This window comes from Diadema antillarum, unplaced genomic scaffold, assembly GCF_040938485.1.
Source record: "Diadema antillarum isolate AM-2024a unplaced genomic scaffold, OU_Dant_1.0 scf00000156, whole genome shotgun sequence".
In the NCBI taxonomy this organism is placed as follows: domain Eukaryota; kingdom Metazoa; phylum Echinodermata; class Echinoidea; order Diadematoida; family Diadematidae; genus Diadema; species Diadema antillarum.
This window is the reverse complement of record NW_027271045.1, coordinates 1145214-1171536: the sequence shown is the minus strand read 5'-3', so window position 1 is coordinate 1171536 and position 26323 is coordinate 1145214. Positions and strand designations below refer to the sequence as shown.

The 26323-nt window shown below is 37.7% G+C and overlaps 1 protein-coding gene across 1 annotated transcript in view; it reads left to right on the top strand.

Annotated features, from left to right (window-relative positions):
- LOC139722083 (1-phosphatidylinositol 3-phosphate 5-kinase-like) overlaps positions 1-25898 on the top strand; it is a 189779-nt gene extending 163881 nt beyond the window's left edge. Inside the window, exons 33-40 of the mRNA XM_071633405.1 lie at positions 10492-10626; positions 11061-11117; positions 11798-11977; positions 12696-12799; positions 20442-20667; positions 21934-22095; positions 22915-22974; positions 24073-25898. Coding sequence (XP_071489506.1) covers positions 10492-10626; positions 11061-11117; positions 11798-11977; positions 12696-12799; positions 20442-20667; positions 21934-22095; positions 22915-22974; positions 24073-24212 — 1064 coding nt within the window. The 3' untranslated portion in view covers positions 24213-25898. The remainder of the gene's footprint in view (positions 1-10491; positions 10627-11060; positions 11118-11797; positions 11978-12695; positions 12800-20441; positions 20668-21933; positions 22096-22914; positions 22975-24072) is intronic.
- The last annotated feature ends 425 nt before the right edge of the window (positions 25899-26323 follow it).

Here is a 26323-nt window from a genome sequence, read left to right as displayed (position 1 = left end):
AATTTTGCAGGACAATTTCTTTAACCCTTTAATTCCCAGCTCAGTTTCGACCTTTTATTTGGCAAGACAATTTGTATAACCCTTTAATTCCCAGGAACTTTCTGTACCCTTTCATTTGCCAGTGCAATTTCTATAACCCTTCGATTCCCAGCGACTTCGTATATCCTTTCATTTGCCAGTGCAATTTCTATAACCCTTTGATTCCCAGCTTTGTGTAGACCATTTCATTTGGCAGTACAATTTCTATAACCCTTTAATCCCCAGCTCAGTTTCAACCTTTCATTTGGCAAGACAATTTGTATAACCCTTTAATTCCCAGCAACTTCTTGTATCCTTTCATTTGCCAGTGCAATTTCTATAACCCTTTGATTCCCAGGTCAGTGTAGACCTGTTTCATTTGGAAAGGCAATTTCTATAACCCTTTGATTCTCAGCTATTTTGTACACCCTTTCATTTTGCAGTACAATTTCTATAACCCTTTAATTCCCAGCTCAGTGTTAACCATTTTATTTGGCAGCACAATTTCTGTAACCCATTGAATCCCAGCTATTTGTAGACCCTTTCATTTTGCAGGACAATTTCTTTAACCCTTCAATTCCCAGCTCAGTTTCGACCTTTCATTTAGGAAGACACTTTGTATAACCCTTTAATTCCCAGGAACTTAGTGTACCCTTTCATTTGCCAGTGCGATTTCTATAATCCTTTGATTCCCAGCTATATGTAGACTCTTTTCTTTGACAGGGCAATTTCTATAACCCTTTAATTCCCAGCTCAGTGTAGACCCTTCCATTTGGCAGTGCAATTTTAATAACCATTTAATTCCCAGCTCAATTTCAACCTTTCATTTGACTAGGCAATTTATATAACCCTTTAATTCCCAGCAACTTCGTGTATCCTTTCATTTGCCAGTACAATTTCTATAACCTTTAATCCCCACCTCAGTATAGACCATTTCATTTGGCAGGACAATTTCTATAACCCTTTGATTCCCAGCCCTTTGATTCCCAGCTTTGTGTAGACCATTTCATTTGGCAGGACAATTTCTATAACCCTTTGATTTTTAGCTATGTGTAGACCCTTTTATTTGACAGGGCAATTTCTATAACCCTTTAATTCCCAGCTATTTTGTACACCCTATAATTTTGCAGGACAATTTCTATAACTTTTTAATCCCCAACTCAGTTTCGACCTTTCATTTGGCAAGACAATTTGTAAAACCCTTTAATTCCCAGCAACTTTGTGTACTCTTTCATTTGCCAGTGCAATTTCTATAACCCTTTAATTCCCAGCTCAGTGTAGACCCTTCCATTTGGCAGGGGAATTTCTATAAACCTTTTGTTCCTAGCTATTTTGTACACCCTTTCATTTTGCCAGACAATTTGTATAACCCTTTAATTCCCATTAAATTCATGTACTTTTTCATTTGCCAGTGCGATTTCTTTGATTCCCAGCTATGTGTTGACCCTTTCATTTGGCAGGACAATTTCTATAATCCTTTGATTCTCTGGTCAGTGTAGACCTGTTTCATTTGGAAAGGCAATTTCTATAACCCTTTTATTCTCAGCTATTTTGTACACCCTTTCATTTTGCAGTACAATTTCTGTAACCCTTTAAGTCCCAGCTCAGTGTAGACCATGTCATTTGGCAGGACAATTTCTATAATCCTTTGATTCTCAGCCATGTGTAGACCCTTCCATTTGGCAGGCAATTTCTATAACCCTTTGATTCCCAGCTATGTGTTGACCCTTTCATTTGGCAGGTCAATTTCTATAACCCTTTTATTCTCAGCTATTTTGTACACCCTTTCATTTTGCAGGACAATTTCTTTAACCCTTCAATTCCCAGCTCAGTTTCGACCTTTCATTTAGGAAGACACTTTGTATAACCCTTTAATTCCCAGGAACTTAGTGTACCCTTTCATTTGCCAGTGCGATTTCTATAATCCTTTGATTCCCAGCTATATGTAGACTCTTTTCTTTGACAGGGCAATTTCTATAACCCTTTAATTCCCAGCTCAGTGTAGACCCTTCCATTTGGCAGGGCAATTTTAATAACCATTTAATTCCCAGCTCAATTTCAACCTAATCATTTGACTAGGCAATTTATATAACCCTTTCATTCCCAGCAACTTCGTGTATCCTTTCATTTGCCAGTACAATTTCTATAACCTTTAATCCCCACCTCAGTGTAGACCATTTCATTTGGCAGGACAATTTCTATAGCCCTTTGATTCCCAGCCCTTTGATTCCCAGCTTTGTGTAGACCATTTCATTTGGCAGGACAATTTCTATAACACTTTGATTTTTAGCTATGTGTAGACCCTTTTATTTGACAGGGCAATTTCTATAACCCTTTAATTCCCAGCTATTTTGTACGCCCTATAATTTTGCAGGACAATTTCTATAACTTTTTAATCCCCAACTCAGTTTCGACCTTTCATTTGGCAAGACATTTTGTAAAACCCTTTAATTCCCAGCAACTTTGTGTACTCTTTCATTTGCCAGTGCAATTTCTATAACCCTTTAATTCCCAGCTCAGTGTAGACCCTTCCATTTGGCAGGGGAATTTCTATAAACCTTTTGTTCCTAGCTATTTTGTACACCCTTTCATTTTGCCAGACAATTTGTATAACCCTTTAATTCCCATTAAATTCATGTACTTTTTCATTTGCCAGTGCGATTTCTTTGATTCCCAGCTATGTGTTGACCCTTTCATTTGGCAGGACAATTTCTATAATCCTTTGATTCCCAGCTCAGTGTAGACCTGTTTCATTTGGAAAGGCAATTTCTATATTCCTTTTATTCTCAGCTATTTTGTACACCCTTTTATTTTGCAGTACAATTTCTATACCCCTTTAATTCCCAGCTCAGTGTAGACCATTTCATTTTGCAGGACAATTTGTATAACCCTTTGATTCCCAGCCATGTGTAGACCCTTCCATTTTGCAGGACAATTTCTATAAGCCTTTGATTCCCAGCTATGTGTTGACCCTTTCATTTGGCAGGGCAATTTCTATACCCCTTTTATTCTCAGCTATTTTGTACACCATTTAATTTTGCAGGACAATTTCTTTAACCCTTTAATTCCCAGCTCAGTTTCGACCTTTTATTTGGCAAGACAATTTGTATAACCCTTTAATTCCCAGGAACTTTCTGTACCCTTTCATTTGCCAGTGCAATTTCTATAACCCTTCGATTCCCAGCGACTTCGTATATCCTTTCATTTGCCAGTGCAATTTCTATAACCCTTTGATTCCCAGCTTTGTGTAGACCATTTCATTTGGCAGTACAATTTCTATAACCCTTTAATCCCCAGCTCAGTTTCAACCTTTCATTTGGCAAGACAATTTGTATAACCCTTTAATTCCCAGCAACTTCTTGTATCCTTTCATTTGCCAGTGCAATTTCTATAACCCTTTGATTCCCAGGTCAGTGTAGACCTGTTTCATTTGGAAAGGCAATTTCTATAACCCTTTGATTCTCAGCTATTTTGTACACCCTTTCATTTTGCAGTACAATTTCTATAACCCTTTAATTCCCAGCTCAGTGTTAACCATTTTATTTGGCAGCACAATTTCTGTAACCCATTGAATCCCAGCTATTTGTAGACCCTTTCATTTTGCAGGACAATTTCTTTAACCCTTCAATTCCCAGCTCAGTTTCGACCTTTCATTTAGGAAGACACTTTGTATAACCCTTTAATTCCCAGGAACTTAGTGTACCCTTTCATTTGCCAGTGCGATTTCTATAATCCTTTGATTCCCAGCTATATGTAGACTCTTTTCTTTGACAGGGCAATTTCTATAACCCTTTAATTCCCAGCTCAGTGTAGACCCTTCCATTTGGCAGTGCAATTTTAATAACCATTTAATTCCCAGCTCAATTTCAACCTTTCATTTGACTAGGCAATTTATATAACCCTTTAATTCCCAGCAACTTCGTGTATCCTTTCATTTGCCAGTACAATTTCTATAACCTTTAATCCCCACCTCAGTATAGACCATTTCATTTGGCAGGACAATTTCTATAACCCTTTGATTCCCAGCCCTTTGATTCCCAGCTTTGTGTAGACCATTTCATTTGGCAGGACAATTTCTATAACCCTTTGATTTTTAGCTATGTGTAGACCCTTTTATTTGACAGGGCAATTTCTATAACCCTTTAATTCCCAGCTATTTTGTACACCCTATAATTTTGCAGGACAATTTCTATAACTTTTTAATCCCCAACTCAGTTTCGACCTTTCATTTGGCAAGACAATTTGTAAAACCCTTTAATTCCCAGCAACTTTGTGTACTCTTTCATTTGCCAGTGCAATTTCTATAACCCTTTAATTCCCAGCTCAGTGTAGACCCTTCCATTTGGCAGGGGAATTTCTATAAACCTTTTGTTCCTAGCTATTTTGTACACCCTTTCATTTTGCCAGACAATTTGTATAACCCTTTAATTCCCATTAAATTCATGTACTTTTTCATTTGCCAGTGCGATTTCTTTGATTCCCAGCTATGTGTTGACCCTTTCATTTGGCAGGACAATTTCTATAATCCTTTGATTCTCTGGTCAGTGTAGACCTGTTTCATTTGGAAAGGCAATTTCTATAACCCTTTTATTCTCAGCTATTTTGTACACCCTTTCATTTTGCAGTACAATTTCTGTAACCCTTTAAGTCCCAGCTCAGTGTAGACCATGTCATTTGGCAGGACAATTTCTATAATCCTTTGATTCTCAGCCATGTGTAGACCCTTCCATTTGGCAGGCAATTTCTATAACCCTTTGATTCCCAGCTATGTGTTGACCCTTTCATTTGGCAGGTCAATTTCTATAACCCTTTTATTCTCAGCTATTTTGTACACCCTTTCATTTTGCAGGACAATTTCTTTAACCCTTCAATTCCCAGCTCAGTTTCGACCTTTCATTTAGGAAGACACTTTGTATAACCCTTTAATTCCCAGGAACTTAGTGTACCCTTTCATTTGCCAGTGCGATTTCTATAATCCTTTGATTCCCAGCTATATGTAGACTCTTTTCTTTGACAGGGCAATTTCTATAACCCTTTAATTCCCAGCTCAGTGTAGACCCTTCCATTTGGCAGGGCAATTTTAATAACCATTTAATTCCCAGCTCAATTTCAACCTAATCATTTGACTAGGCAATTTATATAACCCTTTCATTCCCAGCAACTTCGTGTATCCTTTCATTTGCCAGTACAATTTCTATAACCTTTAATCCCCACCTCAGTGTAGACCATTTCATTTGGCAGGACAATTTCTATAGCCCTTTGATTCCCAGCCCTTTGATTCCCAGCTTTGTGTAGACCATTTCATTTGGCAGGACAATTTCTATAACACTTTGATTTTTAGCTATGTGTAGACCCTTTTATTTGACAGGGCAATTTCTATAACCCTTTAATTCCCAGCTATTTTGTACGCCCTATAATTTTGCAGGACAATTTCTATAACTTTTTAATCCCCAACTCAGTTTCGACCTTTCATTTGGCAAGACATTTTGTAAAACCCTTTAATTCCCAGCAACTTTGTGTACTCTTTCATTTGCCAGTGCAATTTCTATAACCCTTTAATTCCCAGCTCAGTGTAGACCCTTCCATTTGGCAGGGGAATTTCTATAAACCTTTTGTTCCTAGCTATTTTGTACACCCTTTCATTTTGCCAGACAATTTGTATAACCCTTTAATTCCCATTAAATTCATGTACTTTTTCATTTGCCAGTGCGATTTCTTTGATTCCCAGCTATGTGTTGACCCTTTCATTTGGCAGGACAATTTCTATAATCCTTTGATTCCCAGCTCAGTGTAGACCTGTTTCATTTGGAAAGGCAATTTCTATATTCCTTTTATTCTCAGCTATTTTGTACACCCTTTTATTTTGCAGTACAATTTCTATACCCCTTTAATTCCCAGCTCAGTGTAGACCATTTCATTTTGCAGGACAATTTGTATAACCCTTTGATTCCCAGCCATGTGTAGACCCTTCCATTTTGCAGGACAATTTCTATAAGCCTTTGATTCCCAGCTATGTGTTGACCCTTTCATTTGGCAGGGCAATTTCTATACCCCTTTTATTCTCAGCTATTTTGTACACCATTTAATTTTGCAGGACAATTTCTTTAACCCTTTAATTCCCAGCTCAGTTTCGACCTTTTATTTGGCAAGACAATTTGTATAACCCTTTAATTCCCAGGAACTTTCTGTACCCTTTCATTTGCCAGTGCAATTTCTATAACCCTTCGATTCCAGCGACTTCGTATATCCTTTCATTTGCCAGTGCAATTTCTATAACCCTTTGATTCCCAGCTTTGTGTAGACCATTTCATTTGGCAGTACAATTTCTATAACCCTTTAATCCCCAGCTCAGTTTCAACCTTTCATTTGGCAAGACAATTTGTATAACCCTTTAATTCCCAGCAACTTCTTGTATCCTTTCATTTGCCAGTGCAATTTCTATAACCCTTTGATTCCCAGGTCAGTGTAGACCTGTTTCATTTGGAAAGGCAATTTCTATAACCCTTTGATTCTCAGCTATTTTGTACACCCTTTCATTTTGCAGTACAATTTCTATAACCCTTTAATTCCCAGCTCAGTGTTAACCATTTTATTTGGCAGCACAATTTCTGTAACCCATTGAATCCCAGCTATTTGTAGACCCTTTCATTTTGCAGGACAATTTCTTTAACCCTTCAATTCCCAGCTCAGTTTCGACCTTTCATTTAGGAAGACACTTTGTATAACCCTTTAATTCCCAGGAACTTAGTGTACCCTTTCATTTGCCAGTGCGATTTCTATAATCCTTTGATTCCCAGCTATATGTAGACTCTTTTCTTTGACAGGGCAATTTCTATAACCCTTTAATTCCCAGCTCAGTGTAGACCCTTCCATTTGGCAGTGCAATTTTAATAACCATTTAATTCCCAGCTCAATTTCAACCTTTCATTTGACTAGGCAATTTATATAACCCTTTAATTCCCAGCAACTTCGTGTATCCTTTCATTTGCCAGTACAATTTCTATAACCTTTAATCCCCACCTCAGTATAGACCATTTCATTTGGCAGGACAATTTCTATAACCCTTTGATTCCCAGCCCTTTGATTCCCAGCTTTGTGTAGACCATTTCATTTGGCAGGACAATTTCTATAACCCTTTGATTTTTAGCTATGTGTAGACCCTTTTATTTGACAGGGCAATTTCTATAACCCTTTAATTCCCAGCTATTTTGTACACCCTATAATTTTGCAGGACAATTTCTATAACTTTTTAATCCCCAACTCAGTTTCGACCTTTCATTTGGCAAGACAATTTGTAAAACCCTTTAATTCCCAGCAACTTTGTGTACTCTTTCATTTGCCAGTGCAATTTCTATAACCCTTTAATTCCCAGCTCAGTGTAGACCCTTCCATTTGGCAGGGGAATTTCTATAAACCTTTTGTTCCTAGCTATTTTGTACACCCTTTCATTTTGCCAGACAATTTGTATAACCCTTTAATTCCCATTAAAATCATGTACTTTTTCATTTGCCAGTGCGATTTCTTTGATTCCCAGCTATGTGTTGACCCTTTCATTTGGCAGGACAATTTCTATAATCCTTTGATTCTCTGGTCAGTGTAGACCTGTTTCATTTGGAAAGGCAATTTCTATAACCCTTTTATTCTCAGCTATTTTGTACACCCTTTCATTTTGCAGTACAATTTCTGTAACCCTTTAAGTCCCAGCTCAGTGTAGACCATGTCATTTGGCAGGACAATTTCTATAATCCTTTGATTCTCAGCCATGTGTAGACCCTTCCATTTGGCAGGCAATTTCTATAACCCTTTGATTCCCAGCTATGTGTTGACCCTTTCATTTGGCAGGTCAATTTCTATAACCCTTTTATTCTCAGCTATTTTGTACACCCTTTCATTTTGCAGGACAATTTCTTTAACCCTTCAATTCCCAGCTCAGTTTCGACCTTTCATTTAGGAAGACACTTTGTATAACCCTTTAATTCCCAGGAACTTAGTGTACCCTTTCATTTGCCAGTGCGATTTCTATAATCCTTTGATTCCCAGCTATATGTAGACTCTTTTCTTTGACAGGGCAATTTCTATAACCCTTTAATTCCCAGCTCAGTGTAGACCCTTCCATTTGGCAGGGCAATTTTAATAACCATTTAATTCCCAGCTCAATTTCAACCTAATCATTTGACTAGGCAATTTATATAACCCTTTCATTCCCAGCAACTTCGTGTATCCTTTCATTTGCCAGTACAATTTCTATAACCTTTAATCCCCACCTCAGTGTAGACCATTTCATTTGGCAGGACAATTTCTATAGCCCTTTGATTCCCAGCCCTTTGATTCCCAGCTTTGTGAAGACCATTTCATTTGGCAGGACAATTTCTATAACACTTTGATTTTTAGCTATGTGTAGACCCTTTTATTTGACAGGGCAATTTCTATAACCCTTTAATTCCCAGCTATTTTGTACGCCTATAATTTTGCAGGACAATTTCTATAACTTTTTAATCCCCAACTCAGTTTCGACCTTTCATTTGGCAAGACATTTTGTAAAACCCTTTAATTCCCAGCAACTTTGTGTACTCTTTCATTTGCCAGTGCAATTTCTATAACCCTTTAATTCCCAGCTCAGTGTAGACCCTTCCATTTGGCAGGGGAATTTCTATAAACCTTTTGTTCCTAGCTATTTTGTACACCCTTTCATTTTGCCAGACAATTTGTATAACCCTTTAATTCCCATTAAATTCATGTACTTTTTCATTTGCCAGTGCGATTTCTTTGATTCCCAGCTATGTGTTGACCCTTTCATTTGGCAGGACAATTTCTATAATCCTTTGATTCCCAGCTCAGTGTAGACCTGTTTCATTTGGAAAGGCAATTTCTATATTCCTTTTATTCTCAGCTATTTTGTACACCCTTTTATTTTGCAGTACAATTTCTATACCCCTTTAATTCCCAGCTCAGTGTAGACCATTTCATTTGGCAGGACAACTTCTATAACCCTTTAATTCCCAGCTATGTATTGACCCTTTCATTCGGCAGGGCAATCTCCATAACCCTTTTATTCTCAGCTATTTTGGACACCCTTCGTTTTTGCAGTACAATTTCTATAACCCTTTAATCCTCAGCTCAGTTACGACCTTTCATTTGGCAAGACATTTTTGCTAACCCTTTGATTCCCAGCTATGTGTAGACCCTTTCATTTGGCATTACAATTTTTATAATCCTTTAAACCCCAGCTCAGATTCGACCTTTCATTTGGCAAGACATTTTTGCTAACCCTTTGATTCCCAGCTATGTGTAGACCCTTTCATTTGGCATTACAATTTTTATAATCCTTTAAACCCCAGCTCAGATTCGACCTTTCATTTGGCAAGACAATTTGTATAACCCTTTAATTCCCAGCTCAGTGTAGACCATTTCGTTTGGCAGGACAATTTCTATAATCCTTTAATTCCCAGCTATGTGCAGACCCTTTCATTTGGCAGGGCAATTTTTATAACCCTTTAATTTCCAGCTCAGTGTAGACCATTTCATTTGGCAGGACACATTCTATAACCCTTTAATTCCCAGCAACTTTGTGTACCCTTTCATTTGCCAGTGCAATTTCCATAACCCTTTTATTCTCAGCTATTTTGGACACCCTTTAATTTTGCAGCACAGTGTAGACCTGTTTCATTTGGCAAGGCAAATTCTATAACCCTTTTATTCTCAGCTATTTTGTACACCCTTTCCTCTTGCAGTACAATGTCTATAGCCCTTTAATTCCCTGCTTAGTGGAGACCCTTTCTTTTGGCAAGGCAATTTCTAGAACCCTTTTCATTTCAGCTATTTGTACACCCTTTCATTTTGCTGTACAATTTCTTTAACCCTTTAATTCCCACCTCAGTGTAGACCCTATCATTTGGCAAGACAATTTTTATAACCCTTTTATTCCCAGCAACTTCGTGTACCCTTTCATTTGCCAGTGCAATTTCTAATTATAACCCTTTAATTCCCAGCTCAGTTTAGACCTTTTTAATTTTCAGGACAATTTCTATGACCCTTTTCTTCTCAGCTATTTTGCTCACCGTTTCATTTGGCAGTACAATTTCTATAACCCTTTAATTCCCAGCTAAGTGTAGACCCTTTCATTTGTTAGACACACATTCAATTAAAGTGCTATATGTATAATCAGTTTGGTTTTTTCAGTTTCTTGAAGTTGCTTACTGTACGGTCATGAATGTGAGAGTTGAATTTCTTGTGCGAAAGCAAAGTGCGTTGTTTGATGCTACTCTATGAAATCATCAGCTAAATGTTGTGTATTTGTATGTTCATATTTTTCATTCTTTTTATTTTAAACTCCACTTTCAAAAAAAAAAAAAAAAATAGGTTCCAACACAAAGATTAATCATGCAATTCTACCTTTATGTTCAGTAGCACAGGTGAAGATGTTGTAGTTTGAGTGCTATAAACACATATTATGATGCTTTTTTTGTTAACCAGGTAAAATCAGCCAGGGTGTGTTAATGTTCCAGAGGACCAAATCAGCCAGTAGTGGACTCATTGGCCCTTCCTCAAGCAGGGATGATTGGGGTGTAATGCTACCAGCATCAGAAGCCCTGGAAGAGGATGGTCAAGGTACGTATACTTTGTAGACAATACACATTGAAACTTAATACAGAGATGCACATCATTTTATTTCTTTTCTTTCTTTTGTGTACATTATATCGCCTTGTCAGATCTTCAGATCTGCCTTAATTTTCATGTATTTTCTATTTCATCCAAAAAAAAAAAAAGACATACAAAATTTACATATACTAGTTGTACTAATTCTTGGATACCAGTACTTCATGATTTGTAAAGCATAATAGCCATAATTTCTCAAAGTTTAAATGTCATATTATAGATAAGCATTATTAGTATTGTTATAGTTTTCATTATTAACCCTGAAAAAGCACTGATTAGTTTCATGATGATACCAATTATTATACTTTTGATCGTCATTATGATGGCAATTATTATTAGCACTATCGTTACTATTAATATCATCCCTTTTCTCACTTTCTACACAGACAAACTCAGCACAGATGACAAGCTTGATGATCAAATCACTCCACACATTGAACTGCGTAAGTAAGCCTATAGATATGTATCCTACTGCTGTGGAACAGCTTTGTACCAGCACACTACTGCATTGTCCTATGAGATATCATGCTTGTCTTACTGGAGTAGATATCATATCAAATTTGAATTTCATTCATAAATGTACATTATGTTGTGATGATGTACACAGTCGCTCAAATCATCATACCATTTTAAAGTTATAGTTTTGTGGTATCATGGCAATAAATATAATAATGGTAGCTAGTCTTTATGTAGTGCAGTTCAGACTTGTGAAAAATATCAATGCGCTTTACAGACTGTTATTACCCTGGTCACCGGATACTTTTTTTACAACCAGCACTGATAGTGCTCTTTCTCCACTGCCTGGGCAGCATACAGATGCGCATATTGCTGATCAACCAACAGAAACATTCTCATCCTACCAGGTACCCATTTAAACTCCTGGGTGGAGAGCAGTATCATGGATAAAGTACATTGCTGAAAGATAAACTTGACAAGCTTTGTTGGGCTCAAACCCACAAACCTATATCACATTCATGTGATTCAAAGGTGAAAACTCCTGTCCACTTGGCCACTCCACATCTTTCCAGTGAAACCATCACATGCTAATGTCTTTTTTGCAACTGGTAACTTTGCTTTTCTCTCATTGCTTCTTGCTTTGAAATCCCATTTGTGTCCTTGGCAGAGTTCTCAGATCAGACCAACACGCAGTTCTTTTGTGGAGTGTACTTTGCTGCCCAATTCCAGGAACTGCGCAAACTCATCTTTCCCATTGGGGAAGATGTCTACATCAGGTCACTGTCACGATGCATGCAGTGGGTGGCAAGAGGTGGCAAGTCAGGATTAAAGTTCATGAAGACATTAGGTAAGCCAAACTGTTTTTTTTTTTTTCATTTGTGTCTAGTGGTACTTATGTACTTTGGAACCCAAATCAAGAGTTGTGTGCAAATTTCAACAAACTGGCTATGATAGATGTATATCTGTAGTTATTATGGGGTGTCACACTATTCAGGGGTACTGAGAGGTATTAAAATAATTTGCTTTGTCAACAATAGCATGTACCACTGATTATTTAGATAGATGATAAAAAGTCACTTTTTCACTTGAAGAGTAGAGATGTTCAGCTTTCCTTCTTATCATTTTGTGGCATTCAAGTATTAATGGCTGTCTTTTATCTCTTCCTCTGAAACAAATTTATTTTGTCAGTGTTTGATATGCCATCTTGTTTTGTTGTTGTTGCTGTGTGTGTGTGTGTGTAAATGTGTGTATTTGTGTATCATGTGAGTTGACATCTGTGTATCTCACAGTGGCAAAGTAACATTTGGTAGAATCTTGACTTAGTTATTTTGTTTGGTGTCAATGTCTTGTTCTAGAGTAGACTCCGCACTAAAGGATACACATATTAGCACTGGCATTACAAATTCCTTGGCAAGCTAAGAGCTAATGCCACAAGAATCTGGAAAATACAGTGTACATGGGGTTTGACAAGCCAAACAGTTAAGAGAGTGTGTCATGATAAATTTCTATTTAATTTCGTATCATGCTAATATATATATGTATATATATATTTTTTTTTCATACAGATGACCGACTGATTCTGAAACAGATGTCCAGATCAGAAGCCCACTCCTTCCTCAAGTTTGCACCAAACTACTTCCAGTACATCCAGCGAGCTCACAACAATAAGGTAACTTATAGGTTGGGAATCAACCTCACACATTATTGGAGGATAACAGTTATCAAATTTCTTAACTTGTACCAATTAACAAAAGCAGAATGAAATCACATATCCATCAAAAGTCAATTGTGCTTTGAGGTGAGTAAATAAAATTCTGGGTTTCTTTTTTTTTCCAGACATTAAATCTCCATGGGTATTGATTGCAGTCGCTTTCACACAATATGAGAACCTAGGGTAGAGTTGTATCTTTCCATGAGAACATACTGGTAAATTTGTGCTAGCTTGAGACTGACACCATCTGAAAAAACAAGGAGTTAGATCCACACTTTCTAGTAGTATCAGTGTGTTGAAATCTTTTTTTGATGTTGGGCTAAGAGTCAGGTCCTTATTTTTGAATTTTAACTTCCGTTGGATTTTTGTGGAGAGTATGAAAACTATACATTTTTGTAAACGTTACAGTATAAGCAATCAGACAAATAGTTTTTCAATTTGCCTCGAGACATTTGTGGCCGCCATCTTGGATTTTTCAAAATGGCAGCTGTAAATAATGTTTTGTTAATATATTTCGACTTCTAAGTGACATAGAGCTTGTATTTTGACATCTAAACTACCATTTTCAGGGCCAAAGAATCAAATGCTCGTAGTTACAAGTGTGTTGAGACATTTCATATAGCAGTTCTTGCGAATACTTACTAATTTTGTAATAGATATGTGATAAAGATTTACAGAGATTTTATTTAAGACTAATGAATCGTCAACCTATATAGGTCATCATGCTGTATCTACAGGGGAAGCATTTTTTTTTTTTAGATGATTAGTTGTCAGAGTGTTCTTAATTCTGCCAGATATTCTTACAGAACAAAAAACTTAATCATCCTGCACTGATCTTTGCTGTCAAGGCAGTGAGTGTCAGAATGATGAGGACACTCAGAACAAGTAAAAAATTGATGATGGTGACGATGATAATGATACATGTAAGGAAGTATGGTTCCCAAAAGATTGTACCCATTTCTGCCATTAGGAGTATTTTGTTCATAATGGATGCTACCTCAGTGGGACATTCATGTCTGATCACTTGTTAAAAAAAACAGGAAATATCCTTCAATTGAGTTTTGATATGGTTGGATCTAGATTACCAGTTTTACAATTGGATTTCTTGTTAATGTAAAAACGATTGGTTTCCTTGAAGATTAAATTCATTTCTATCATTAGGAGCATGTTTTCTCCTTATCATCACTTGTAAAACAATTCATGAATCAGAAAATGTAATTCAAATGAGTGTATGGTCGAATCTAGCTTTTCTTTTGTTATCATTGTATTTCTTTGCTGGTGCGGCAGTGAGTGTTAGAATGATGAGGACACTCAGAGCAAGCACAAATGTATGGAACTTCACTATCTGTACTTAGTACACCCTTTCATATTGCAGGACAGTTTCTATAACCCTTTTATTCCCAGTACTTTGTACGCCCTTTCATTTGGCAGGACATTTTCTATAGCCCTTTTATTCCCAGCTCAGTGTAGACCCTTTCATATTGCAGAACAGTTTCTATAACCCTTTTATTCCCAGTACTTAGTACACCCTTTCATTTGGCAGGACAGTTTCTATAACCCTTTTATTCCCGGCTCAGTGTAGATCCTTTTATATTGCAGGACAGTTTGTATAACCCTTTTATTCCTAGCTCACTGAAGACCCGTTCATATTGCAGGACAGTTTCTATAACCCTTTTATTCCCAGCTCAGTGTAAACCTTTTCATAATGCAGGACAGTTTCTATAACTCTTTTATTCCGGGTCCGTTGTACACCCTTTCACAGAGACTCCTGTTCTCCCGCTTGAGTTTTTAATTTCTCCTGCTTGAAATTATTTTTTAGTTAGTGTCATTGTATGTAGAAAAATAAGCCTTAGATAGCACAAGATAACATCTAGACCCCTAGAGTTGGACCCTGGCAGCAAGGAACTTCGCGCTTCACGCACGTCAAGTTGGATTCTCCCGTTTGCTAGGGGTTTCAGGCGGGAGAATCTCCAGATCAGAAGGTGCTTGGGGTTGGAGTCTCTGCCTTTCATTTGGCAGGAAAGTTTCTATAACCCTTTTATTCCCAGCTCAGGGTAGAGCCTTTCATAATGCAGGACAGTTTCTATAACCTTTTTATTCCTAGCTCACTGAAGACCCATTCATATTGCAGGACAGTTTCTATAACCCTTTTATTCCCAGCTCATTGTAGGCCTTTTCATATTGCAGGACAGTTTGTATAACCCTTTTATTCTGGGTCTTTTGTACACCCTTTTATTTGACAGGACAGTTTCTTAAACCTTTTTATAACCAGCTCAGTGTAGACCCTTTCATAATGCAGGACAGTTTTTATAACCCTTTTATTACCATACTTTGTACACCCTTTATTACCATACTTTGTACACCCTGTGTACACCTTTTATTCCGGGTTCTTTGTACACCCTTTTATTCCGGGTTCTTTGTACACCCTTTCATTTGGCAGGACAATTTCTATGACCCTTTTATTCCCAGCTCAGTGCAGACCCTTTCATATCTGCAGAACAGTTTTCTATAACCCTTTCATTCCCAGTTCTTAGTGCACCCTTTCATTTTGCAGGAAGGTTTCTATAACCCTTTTATTCCCAGCTCAGGGTAGACCCTTTCATAAAGCAGGACAGTTTCTATAACCCTTTTATTCCTAGCTCACTGAAGACCCATTCATATTGCAGAACAGTTTTCTATAACCCTTTTATTCTTGGTCTTTTGTACACCCTTTCATTTGACAGGACAGTTTCTTAAACCTTTTTATAACCAGCTCAGTGTAGACCCTTTCATAATGCAGGACAGTTTTTATAACCCTTTTATTACCATACTTTGTACACCCTTTCATTTTGCAGGGCAGTTTCTATAATCATTTTATTACCAGCTCAGTGTAGACCCTTTCATAATGCAGGACAGTTTTTATAACCCTTTTATTACCATACTTTGTACACCCTTTCATTTTGCAGGACAGTTTCTATAATCCTTTTATTACCAGCTCAGCGTAGAGCCTTTCATAATGCAGGACAGTTTGTATAACCCTTTTATTCCCAGTACTTCGTACATCTTTTCATTTTGCAGGACAGTTTCTATGACCCTTTTATTCCCAGCTCAGTGAAGACCCCTTCATATTGGAGGACAGTTTCTATAACCCTTTTATTCCCAGTTCTTAGCACACCCTTTCATTTGGCTGGACAGTTTCTATAACCCTTTTATAACCAGCTCAGTGTAGAGCCTTTCATAATGCAGGAAAGTTTCTATAACCCTTTTATTCCCAGTACTTCGTACATCTTTTCATTTTGCAGGACAGTTTCTATGACCCTTTTATTCCCAGCTCAGTGAAGACCCCTTCATATTGGAGGACAGTTTCTATAACCCTTTTATTCCCAGTTCTTAGCACACCCTTTCATTTTGCAGGACAGTTTCTATAATCCTTTTAGTACCAGCTCAGTGTAGACCCTTTCGTAATGCAGGACAGTTTTTATAACCCTTTTATTACCATACTTTGTACACCCTTTCATTTGGCTGGACAGTTTCTATAACCCTTTTATAACCAGCTCAGTGTAGAGCCTTTCATAATGCAGGAAAGTTTCTATAACCCTTTTATTCCCAGTACTTCGTACATCTTTTCATTTTGCAGGACAGTTTCTATGACCCTTTTATTCCCAGCTCAGTGCAGACCCTTTCATAACGCAGGACAGTTTCTATAACCCTTTTATTACCAGCTACTTTGTACACTCTTTTATTTGGCAGGACAGTTGCTATTACCCTTTTATTCCCAGCTCAGAGTGGACCCTTCATATTGCAGGATAGTTTCTATAACCCTTTCCAGCTCGGTGTAGACTCTTTCATTCGGCGGGACAACTTCTATAATCCTTTTATTCCCAGCTCAGTGAAGACCCCTTCATATTGGAGGACAGTTTCTATAACCCTTTTATTCCCAGTTCTTAGCACACCCTTTCGTAATGCAGGACAGTTTTTATAACCCTTTTATTACCATACTTTGTACACCCTTTCATTTTGCAGGACAGTTTCTATAATCCTTTTATTACCAGCTCAGTGTAGACCCTTTCATAATGCAGGACAGTTTTTATAACCCTTTTATTACCATACTTTGTACACCCTTTCATTTGGCTGGACAGTTTCTATAACCCTTTTATAACCAGCTCAGCGTAGAGCCTTTCATAATGCAGGACAGTTTGTATAACCCTTTTATTCCCAGTACTTCGTACATCTTTTCATTTTGCAAGACAGTTTCTATGACCCTTTAATTCCCAGCTCAGTGCAGACCCTTTCATAACGCAGAACAGTTTCTATAACCCTTTCATTCCCAGTTCTTAGTGCACCCTTTGATTTTGCAGGAAGGTTTCTATAACCCTTTTATTCCCAGCTCAGGGTAGACCCTTTCATAATGCAGGACAGTTTTTATAACCCTTTTATTACCATACTTTGTACACCCTTTCATTTTGCAGGACAGTCTCTATAATCCTTTTATTACCAGCTCAGCGTAGAGCCTTTCATAATGCAGGACAGTTTGTATAACCCTTTTATTCCCAGTACTTCGTACATCTTTTCATTTTGCAGGACAGTTTCTATGACCCTTTTATTCCCAGCTCAGTGAAGACCCCTTCATATTGGAGGACAGTTTCTATAACCCTTTTATTCCCAGTTCTTAGCACACCCTTTCATTTGGCTGGACAGTTTCTATAACCCTTTTATAACCAGCTCAGTGTTGAGCCTTTCATAATGCAGGACAGTTTCTATAACCCTTTTATTCCCAGTACTTCGTACATCTTTTCATTTTGCAGGACAGTTTCTATGACCCTTTTATTCCCAGCTCAGTGCAGACCCTTTCATAACGCAGGACAGTTTCTATAACCCTTTTATTACCAGCTACTTTGTACACTCTTTTATTTGGCAGGACAGTTGCTATTACCCTTTTTATTCCCAGCTCAGAGTGGACCCTTCATATTGCAGGATAGTTTCTATAACCCTTTCCAGCTCGGTGTAGACTCTTTCATTCGGCGGGACAACTTCTATAATCCTTTTATTCCCAGCTCAGTGAAGACCCCTTCATATTGGAGGACAGTTTCTATAACCCTTTTATTCCCAGTTCTTAGCACACCCTTTCATTTTGCAGGACAGTTTCTATAATCCTTTTAGTACCAGCTCAGTGTAGACCCTTTCATAATGCAGGACAGTTTTTATGACCCTTTTATTACCATACTTTGTACACCCTTTCATTGAGCTGGACAGTTTCTATAACCCTTTTATAACCAGCTCAGTGTAGACCCTTTCATAATGCAGGACAGTTTCTATAACCCTTTTATTCCCAGTACTTTGTACATCTTTCATTTTGCAGGACAGTTTCTATAACCCTTTTATTACCAGCTACTTTGTACACTCTTTTATTTGGCAGGACAGTTGCTATAACCCTTTTATTCCCAGCTCAGAGTGGACCCTTCATATTGCAGGATAGTTTCTATAACCCTTTCCAGCTCAGTGCAGACTCTTTCATTCGGCAGGACAACTTCTATAATCCTTTTATTCTCAGCTCAGTGTAGACCCTTTAATTCGCCAATACATTTTCTACGATCCTCTGTAAACCCTTTCAGTATACCCCTGCATACAGGAAGTGTATGGGGGGTATATAGGAATCAGCGTGTGATCGGTCAGGCAGTCGGGTGGTCGGCGGTCGGTTGCAAATATTGCTTTGTGAACTCCTACAGTTTTGATACAATTTCGATGAAACTTTGGGTACATGTTGACATTGAGGTGTAGATATGCAAGACATGTTTTTATGTTTGCCAGAGAAAGCATTGCCATGGTAACCAAAATGTTCCCAAAACCTTTTGGAGTGGACTACTTTCACAGTATTCAAGCAATTTATTTCAAATTTGGTGTGTATAATCTATAGTTGTAGTTATGCAAGGCACAGATTTTGTTTGTAGCCGACAGGGCATTGCCATGGTAACGGCATATTTCCTTGAAATTCTTGTGGAGTGAATTACGTCCACAATTTGAAGCAATTGAATTGAAATTTAGTATACAGATGACATTGAGGTGTCAATGTTCAGGATATGTTTTTTTTATGTTTGTCAGAGAAAGTGTTGCCATGGTAAGCAAAATTTTCCCAAAACCTTGTGGAGTGAACTACTTCCACAGTATTTAAGCAATTCATTTCTAATTTGGTATGCATACTGATCTATAGGTGTAGTTATGCAAGACATGCTTTGTGTTTGTACCCACCAAGGCATTGCTGTGGTATCGGTATATTTTCTTGAAAATCTTGTGGAATGAACAACTTCCACAGTTTTGAAGCAGGTGAACTCTCAAATTTGGTGCAATGGTTGTTTTGCTGCCAAAATCAAGTTTTTAGATTATTTAGAAGCTGATATATTGAAGAAAACCTGTTTTATGGCAGCCTTGTTGGAAAAATCCAAGATGGCGGCCATATATAGATATCAAAGCTAAAGGAAACATTGTTTTCTTGCTTTCTTATACAAAAAGCTTTCCAAAAGTGTAATTTTGATACTCTCCCAAAAAAAATCTGGTCAAGGTCAAATACACAAAATTTCACTATTTCCACCATATCTATGCAATGCCTGAAGACATTTTCTTGAAACTTAGTGTATACATGTATTACCCATTTAAGATTCTCTGGTGAAAGTTTGGGTCATGAGGTCAAAAGGTCAAGTAAAAATATCAAAACTTCACCTGTTTTCTCTGTACTTGGAAATTGTTCAAGGTATCTTCATGGAACATACATTGTAGTATATATACATGTACTGACTGACAGTGATTATCTAGAGAATTTAGGGTTCATGGGGTCAAAGGTCAGGGGTCAAAGGTCCAGGGCAACACTTCAAAATTTTACTTTTTCCATCATGTTTATGCAATGCCAGCAGGATTTTTTTTTTTTTTTACGCTTGGTGTATGCATGTATAACATAATAGAGATTCTCTGGAAAGTTTTTTTTTCTTTTGTTTTTGCCTCAAGGGTCAAAAGGTCAAAGATCAAGTGAAAGTGCTGAACTAAGTTTTTCCTCCATATCTCGGAAGTGGCTCAAGTTATCTTGAAACATACTACATATTTATGCATGTTCTGCCTGACAGTGATTATCTTATGAATTTTAGGGTCAAAGGCCAGATGAAAATGGAAACAATTTACTATTCAATACAGAAATTGCACTTTTTCTCCACACCTTGAAAATTACTCAATGCATAAACGTATGAATGGGTCAAAGTCAAGTTAAAGTCCTTAAATCCCAAATACATGCTCTCCTATTCATCCAATTAAACCTAGGTCAAGGAAGGTGAACATTCAACACATTTGTGACAAACTTGTCATTTTAATATCTTGCCAATTTTGTGAAAATGTAATCACACATTGTCCACATGTACTATCTAGACCTATTAGGAGAATCATGCATTATGGCGGAGGCATAGTTCTCTGTTCATTGATGATCAGCAGTCACAAAAATAATTTTTTGCTGCTGTGTATGTTTTGATTTCAAGCTGGCATATGTGTGAAGCCAAAGTAGAACTGTGGTCACAAAATCTTTATTCCAAGAGAAACTCTCCAATTGCAACTCTCCTTTAATCACTTGATTTTGTTTCCTCAGAAACCGACTGCCCTTGCTAAGATCATTGGGTTCTACAAGGTGGGTTTCCACAACCCCGTCACCAACACAGCCCAGAAGTTAGACCTCTTGGTTCAGGAGAACCTGTTCTACAAGCGAAACATTGCCCAGGTCTTCGATCTCAAGGGCTCCATGCGCAACCGTCATGTGAAGACCATGGGAGCCCAGACCCAGGACTTGGTTCTCATGGATGAGAATCTGCTCAAACGTTAGTCTCTTTAAGTAATCATGATCAAAATTGGATCATTATTGTGATGATCAAGATTACAATATTGTATTTAGAATAACCTTGCATTATTCAAAAAGATTCTGCTGAAATAAGTATCACATAATCCATAGTAAATGTCATCTACCTATTTAATTCATATAAACTCCATTAAAATCCTATTCAGTCCAATTCACTGTTTATATGTGGTACACCACAGTGATTGTGTCTCAAACGAGTGTGAACCTACAAAGGATCTATAATCAAAGTATGCCCTTGAAACTCAGTTGTTCATTCTGTTGTAATCTGTAATTATACCATTTTCTTTTAATAAGATGTACTCTTGAAAGTTTTCTTAGGTGTCAAAGGTCATTGTGATTTGTGCTATACAAGATAATGTGCATTATTCCTCATGAAATAAGTAGGTCCTGTTTAGGACCGCACTCATCCAAAAGAGATTCTACATAGAGCACCACAGAGCAGAGGAGCAAGAGCGCATCTAACCATGCAAAGCTCCAAAGAACGTATGTGTAGTCATTATAGATTTGAGCATCTTGTCAACTCAGTATCCCCACGTGAAATAAGTATGCTACTCCTTTTCACCTTCTTTTAAGATTAATCTGTTCATTATAAGCAATGCTGCATCTTGCTATAAGATATGTGTCTGGGTGTAATGTATGCAGTTATATCCATATGGTAAAGTCAGTGTGCAATGACAAGTCACAAGTTCAGTTTGTTCATGTTTGTAGAGATCCTATATCATAAATGCAAAACTGGGCACAAAATGTGAGATGTTGCACAATCAAACAACTTTGTTTTTGTGGGTAGAATGTGTGTGCCATTTTGTGTTGTCATACCCTCACTCTTCAGCATGTACAGTGTACTATGTGTAGAAGTTGATTGCCATTTGAAGCTCCATTCATGGCAGAAAGCAGTAGATTTGACATAATATCATGCATTGATTAACTCACAGCTTAGGGTGATAAAAAGATGATGCAAACCATGCAAATTCACACAAATTTTTACACACTACTGCCATATATGCACCAAACCCCCCCCCCCTCCTCCACACACACACACACACACACACACAAATGAGACAAGTGACAATTGGTTCAGTGATTTTCGCGAGGGGCAGCCATGGATGGTTCAGCTGCTCAATTGATCAAGGGGCTATGTTAACAGTTTCTTACCTCGTCAAGTCATATCACCTCCAACTGTCTGTTCATGTTCTTCACTTGGAATCCTGTCCCTCCTCTACACCTTCAGACATTGTGGACTCACCTCTCTACATCCGGATGCACAGCAAGACGGCCCTTGCCATGGCTATCAAAGCCGACACTGAATTCCTCTCCTCTCATCTAGTCATGGACTACTCCCTGCTCGTTGGTCTTGACAAAAACACCAAGGAGCTCGTCGTGGGGATCATTGGTGAGTTTGAGAGTGAAGTCCACACGAAAGTCAGCTAAATTTGATTTGTATGGCCTCTGGAATAAAGTGTCCACAACATCCCTCATGATTGACCCTTGGTGGATTGATACAGTGATACACAGTGCATGGAAAATGAAATGAGGATCTGATGGTCCTTGTAATGATGGTTTTTAAGAATATTTTCAGAATGTATGGACTTCACAGAATTTAAATCTTTTGCAAAATTAAGTCTGGCAGAGAGATTTGTTAGTGTTATTAGTGTTAACTTGCTTCATATCTAAATTAATTTTGTTGCATGTCCATCTAGCCTCTCCCACAAATCACATCTTTCTGCCCTTCTTAAGTGCTCTACGCTCAGTAAAGTTGTCATGAATAGAGTGGTTAAGAGAACAGGTACTAGAATTTATTAAGCATATCTTATTGTGTGAGTAATCAATAGTCCACATCAGTTTTTTGTTGTTGTTTAGATGATACCCTGTTTCAAATTTCATAGAAAGTACTGTAAAACACAATATTTTTGAGGCATGAAATTTTCGCGAGTTGCCTGTAACATTCAATGCGTAAAGTGTAGACAAGAACTTTCATGTGTGTTTTAATTTCACAAATCTTGGCTGTCGTGAAATTCACAAAATTAAAATGCACACGAAGATTCCTCGTTTTACAGTACATTGTAAATATTGGACATGATGCTAGTCTGGATCATATAGGTATTCTAAACCAGACAACCAAAGATACATCAGTGTAATGAATGTAGAGTCCCATGTAGTTCCTGTCTGCATCATCTCAACTCATTGCACTTGTTCCTGCTTTTTTTTTCAGATTTTATCAGGACTTTCACATGGGACAAGAAGCTGGAGACCTTTGTCAAATCAACCTCAGGTAATTAAGAAGGGATGACTTCCCCAAGATCACTGACATCGTGCTCTCATGTTCCAATCAGTGGATTATATGTAGTAGCATACATACCAAGTAGAATGCTTACAGTACAAAGAACAAAGAACTGTACATAGTAGTATGTTGGTTGTGTGTGATTATTCCCTACTGGAATAACTCATGATATGCTGTAAAACATGTTGTGTATATGAACTAGTAGCAAAACTTAGCAAAAAAGAGGATAACAACATGATATGAAAGGGTTATGTGACCCTGCATCACAAAGACATAAAGTCGCCAGACATGAAATTTTAGTTAAGAACATATTCTGAAAGAGCAGACTTTCAGCTTTAAAATGATGTATAACTCAAAGCAAATGGACTCTCCTAACCTATGTAAATATTGGAAAGAAGGCACATACTCGGGAAAAGTGTGAACTGAGAAAAGAGGCTCTGAAGTACAGTGTCTATTCAAGCGCTTAATCTTTACCATGCCGTGCTGGCTGTGTGATGAATGGGACTAAAAACAGGATGTAAAAAACTGGAGTAAGAATAATGAAGCGATTATCAGATTAAACTGAAATTGAGCATGCCTTATTAACACATTCTGTCCTCAATTAATGCCAACTTTCAAAGCAGTAGCATCATCCTTTCAAAAGTTGTAGGAGTTGAAAGTGAAGAGAATGAAAAAGGTTTTTAAGAAATGAAAAGGGGACTCTAAAGACACACTTAATCACACTATTCTGCCAAAAAAAGTTCGAGATAAACTGCTAAAAAACACAATTTCCTGCCCATTTTATGATCCCAAATTTTAGCATGTGTAGAAGAAAATTTGCTCTTTTAGAAAATATGAAAAAGTCAAGATCGGCTCGGTTGACCCATTTCACATATTTTCAGTCCTCACTCAAAATCAGTGTGTGCTACTTATTGTTCGTTTTGTGATGCACGGTCACATATAGTCACCTTTACAGTTACTATTCCATTGCCCACAGGAACCTGGTAGATGTGCACATAGTCTATGGAGATCTCAGAATCTTGTGTGGAACAACTGTAGAACTTGTAGGTACACATGTGTATGTCCGTGTTTTCACTCTCTCCCTCCCAGGCAAAATGCCGACAGTTGTTTCTCCAGAGCTTTATCGCAGCCGCTTTCTGGAAGCCATGGATAAATACTTCCTCCTGGTCCCTGACCGCTGGACTGGTCTTGGACGAGATGCCTACAGTGAGGACTGGACTGCCAATTAGATGCAGGTCTAGGTCTTGCTTCCATGCAAGAGCTGCACCCGTGTCTCAGTTCCATTATCCAAGGAAAGGCTGATCTTTAGGATGCCATGCTGGCTCAGTCAGTAGTTTGTCTGCCATACTGTCTGCTAGTCTTGCCTACAAGGCCTTAGGAAACCAGCTGAGGTTTGCTGTATGTCATCATACAGTCCCCTTTGTCAAGAGACAGTAACAATTCATGTCTCAAATAAGGTATTACAGGTTCCAGATGAGAGGTAGTCACAATGCATGCACATAACGGATCCCATGTCAACTCACCCCACAAAGGGCAAAAGTGCAACCAAGTGAAATATGGTTTGATGACCCATGTATACGCACACACATTGCATGGCAACCAATATTCTTAGTTGTTAAACGATTCAAAATGATTCAAAACGATTCACCATGCTCAAAATTGCCACATTGAGAGCAGCCCTAGGATAAATAATTCTGGAACAATTTGATAGCAGGTGTGAGTTTCTTTAGTTTGTCTCCCTCTACTACTCTACTACTCAGCTTGTCTCCCTCCCTTGTAGAGGGAGACAAACTGAAGAAACTCACACCTGAACCTTCACCCCTCTGAATAATATATATCTTTCTTTCATTAATTTGATAGCATTTTGATTTTTCATCAAAGATGTCTTGGTTGCAACAGCATAATTCTAAGATAGAAAAGAGTACACTCTAATGGGTTTTTTTCCCTCCATTTGAATATCGTTTTACAGCCTGTCCAGCAAAGTTTAATTGTTTTTCAGACTGAACCGTCACAAATGTTGTTAAACAGTGTCTTAATGCTACAGATGAGAAACATCAGCATAATACATTTCCACACATGTAGTCTTTGACATGAAGTAGCTTTACACCAATAGTGCTTTGTATCATCAAGCATCCAAATCTCCCTGTTCACAAAGTCCATAGACTTTGGCCTATACAATATGAGTAGGCATGAACAGGAAATTGTTGTAATTTTGTGTGGTTAGGTGAGCATTGTGTGAGTGTGCTTTGCAGACACCGCTGAAACATTCTTGGGCCAAAGTTCAGTAGTTTCTCTATGTTAGAAACAGCACTATCTACTCTGTCTCTGACAAAAATGAAGAGCATTATGTTTTCATGTCATTTCAATGTTGTTGTTTTTTTGTTGTTTTTGTAAGAAAACAGAGATTGTGCAAAATTGTATTTATACACTGTGCTAGTCAATTTTATCAACATTGGAGTAGATAAACAGATTTGTGAGTGAATACTTGTGTGAGGGTATACAAATTGATGGTAACTTAAAGGGATTGTATAGTTTTGGTTGAGACGTAATTTCAAGTTTCTAACATTTTTTTGTGAGGTAGTGAGAAGCCTCTTGTGAAATATGAAAGAGCATGTAATTCCGTGAGGAATTCAACGTTTATTTAATGAAAATTGGTTTTGAAATGGCTGAGATTTCCAACACAGAGCAATTCTAATAAAGTGTGGTACCCACTTTTTATTACGATCACTTTGTTTAACTTTGTATTTGGATGTTTCAGTCATTCCCAACCTGATTTTCATCAAATAAACTTTGAATTCCTCTTAAAAAGGTATGCTCAACCAATACTGTACCATCCCTTTAATAAAGTGCTAATTTGGGTTTCACAGCATAGTTGGATGTTAGGCCTGTTTTATTCAGTAAATATAATTGCAACCAAAGAGGGCAGAAGTTATGCCACTCGTGAAAAGGTAACCTTGGAGTGAAGACAATAAGGTACTTGCTGTGGCTGGGTTCGGTAGCTGGGGCAAAGTGACGTGACAGCCACTTTGGTAGGTACGGTGGCAGATGCCTTTAAATGATAGTCAAAAATCTATGTTATAGAAAAATACACTTTATCTCAAAGCGCATTCCTCACATATGGTATATGAAAGGTTACAATTTCTCTCTCCTATGTATTAGACATAGGAAGGGGGGGGGGGCAAAGAAGAAAAGCGGAATCTTGTTCCTAGATTGCTAAATTATTTTGGGTTATATTTGTGATTAAATTGAATCAGTAGACTAAAACGTCCATTCCTTTACACCTACATATATGTAGTTCATCAGTCCTTTGTGTTCGGATTAATTTTGTTGTCAGTAATCC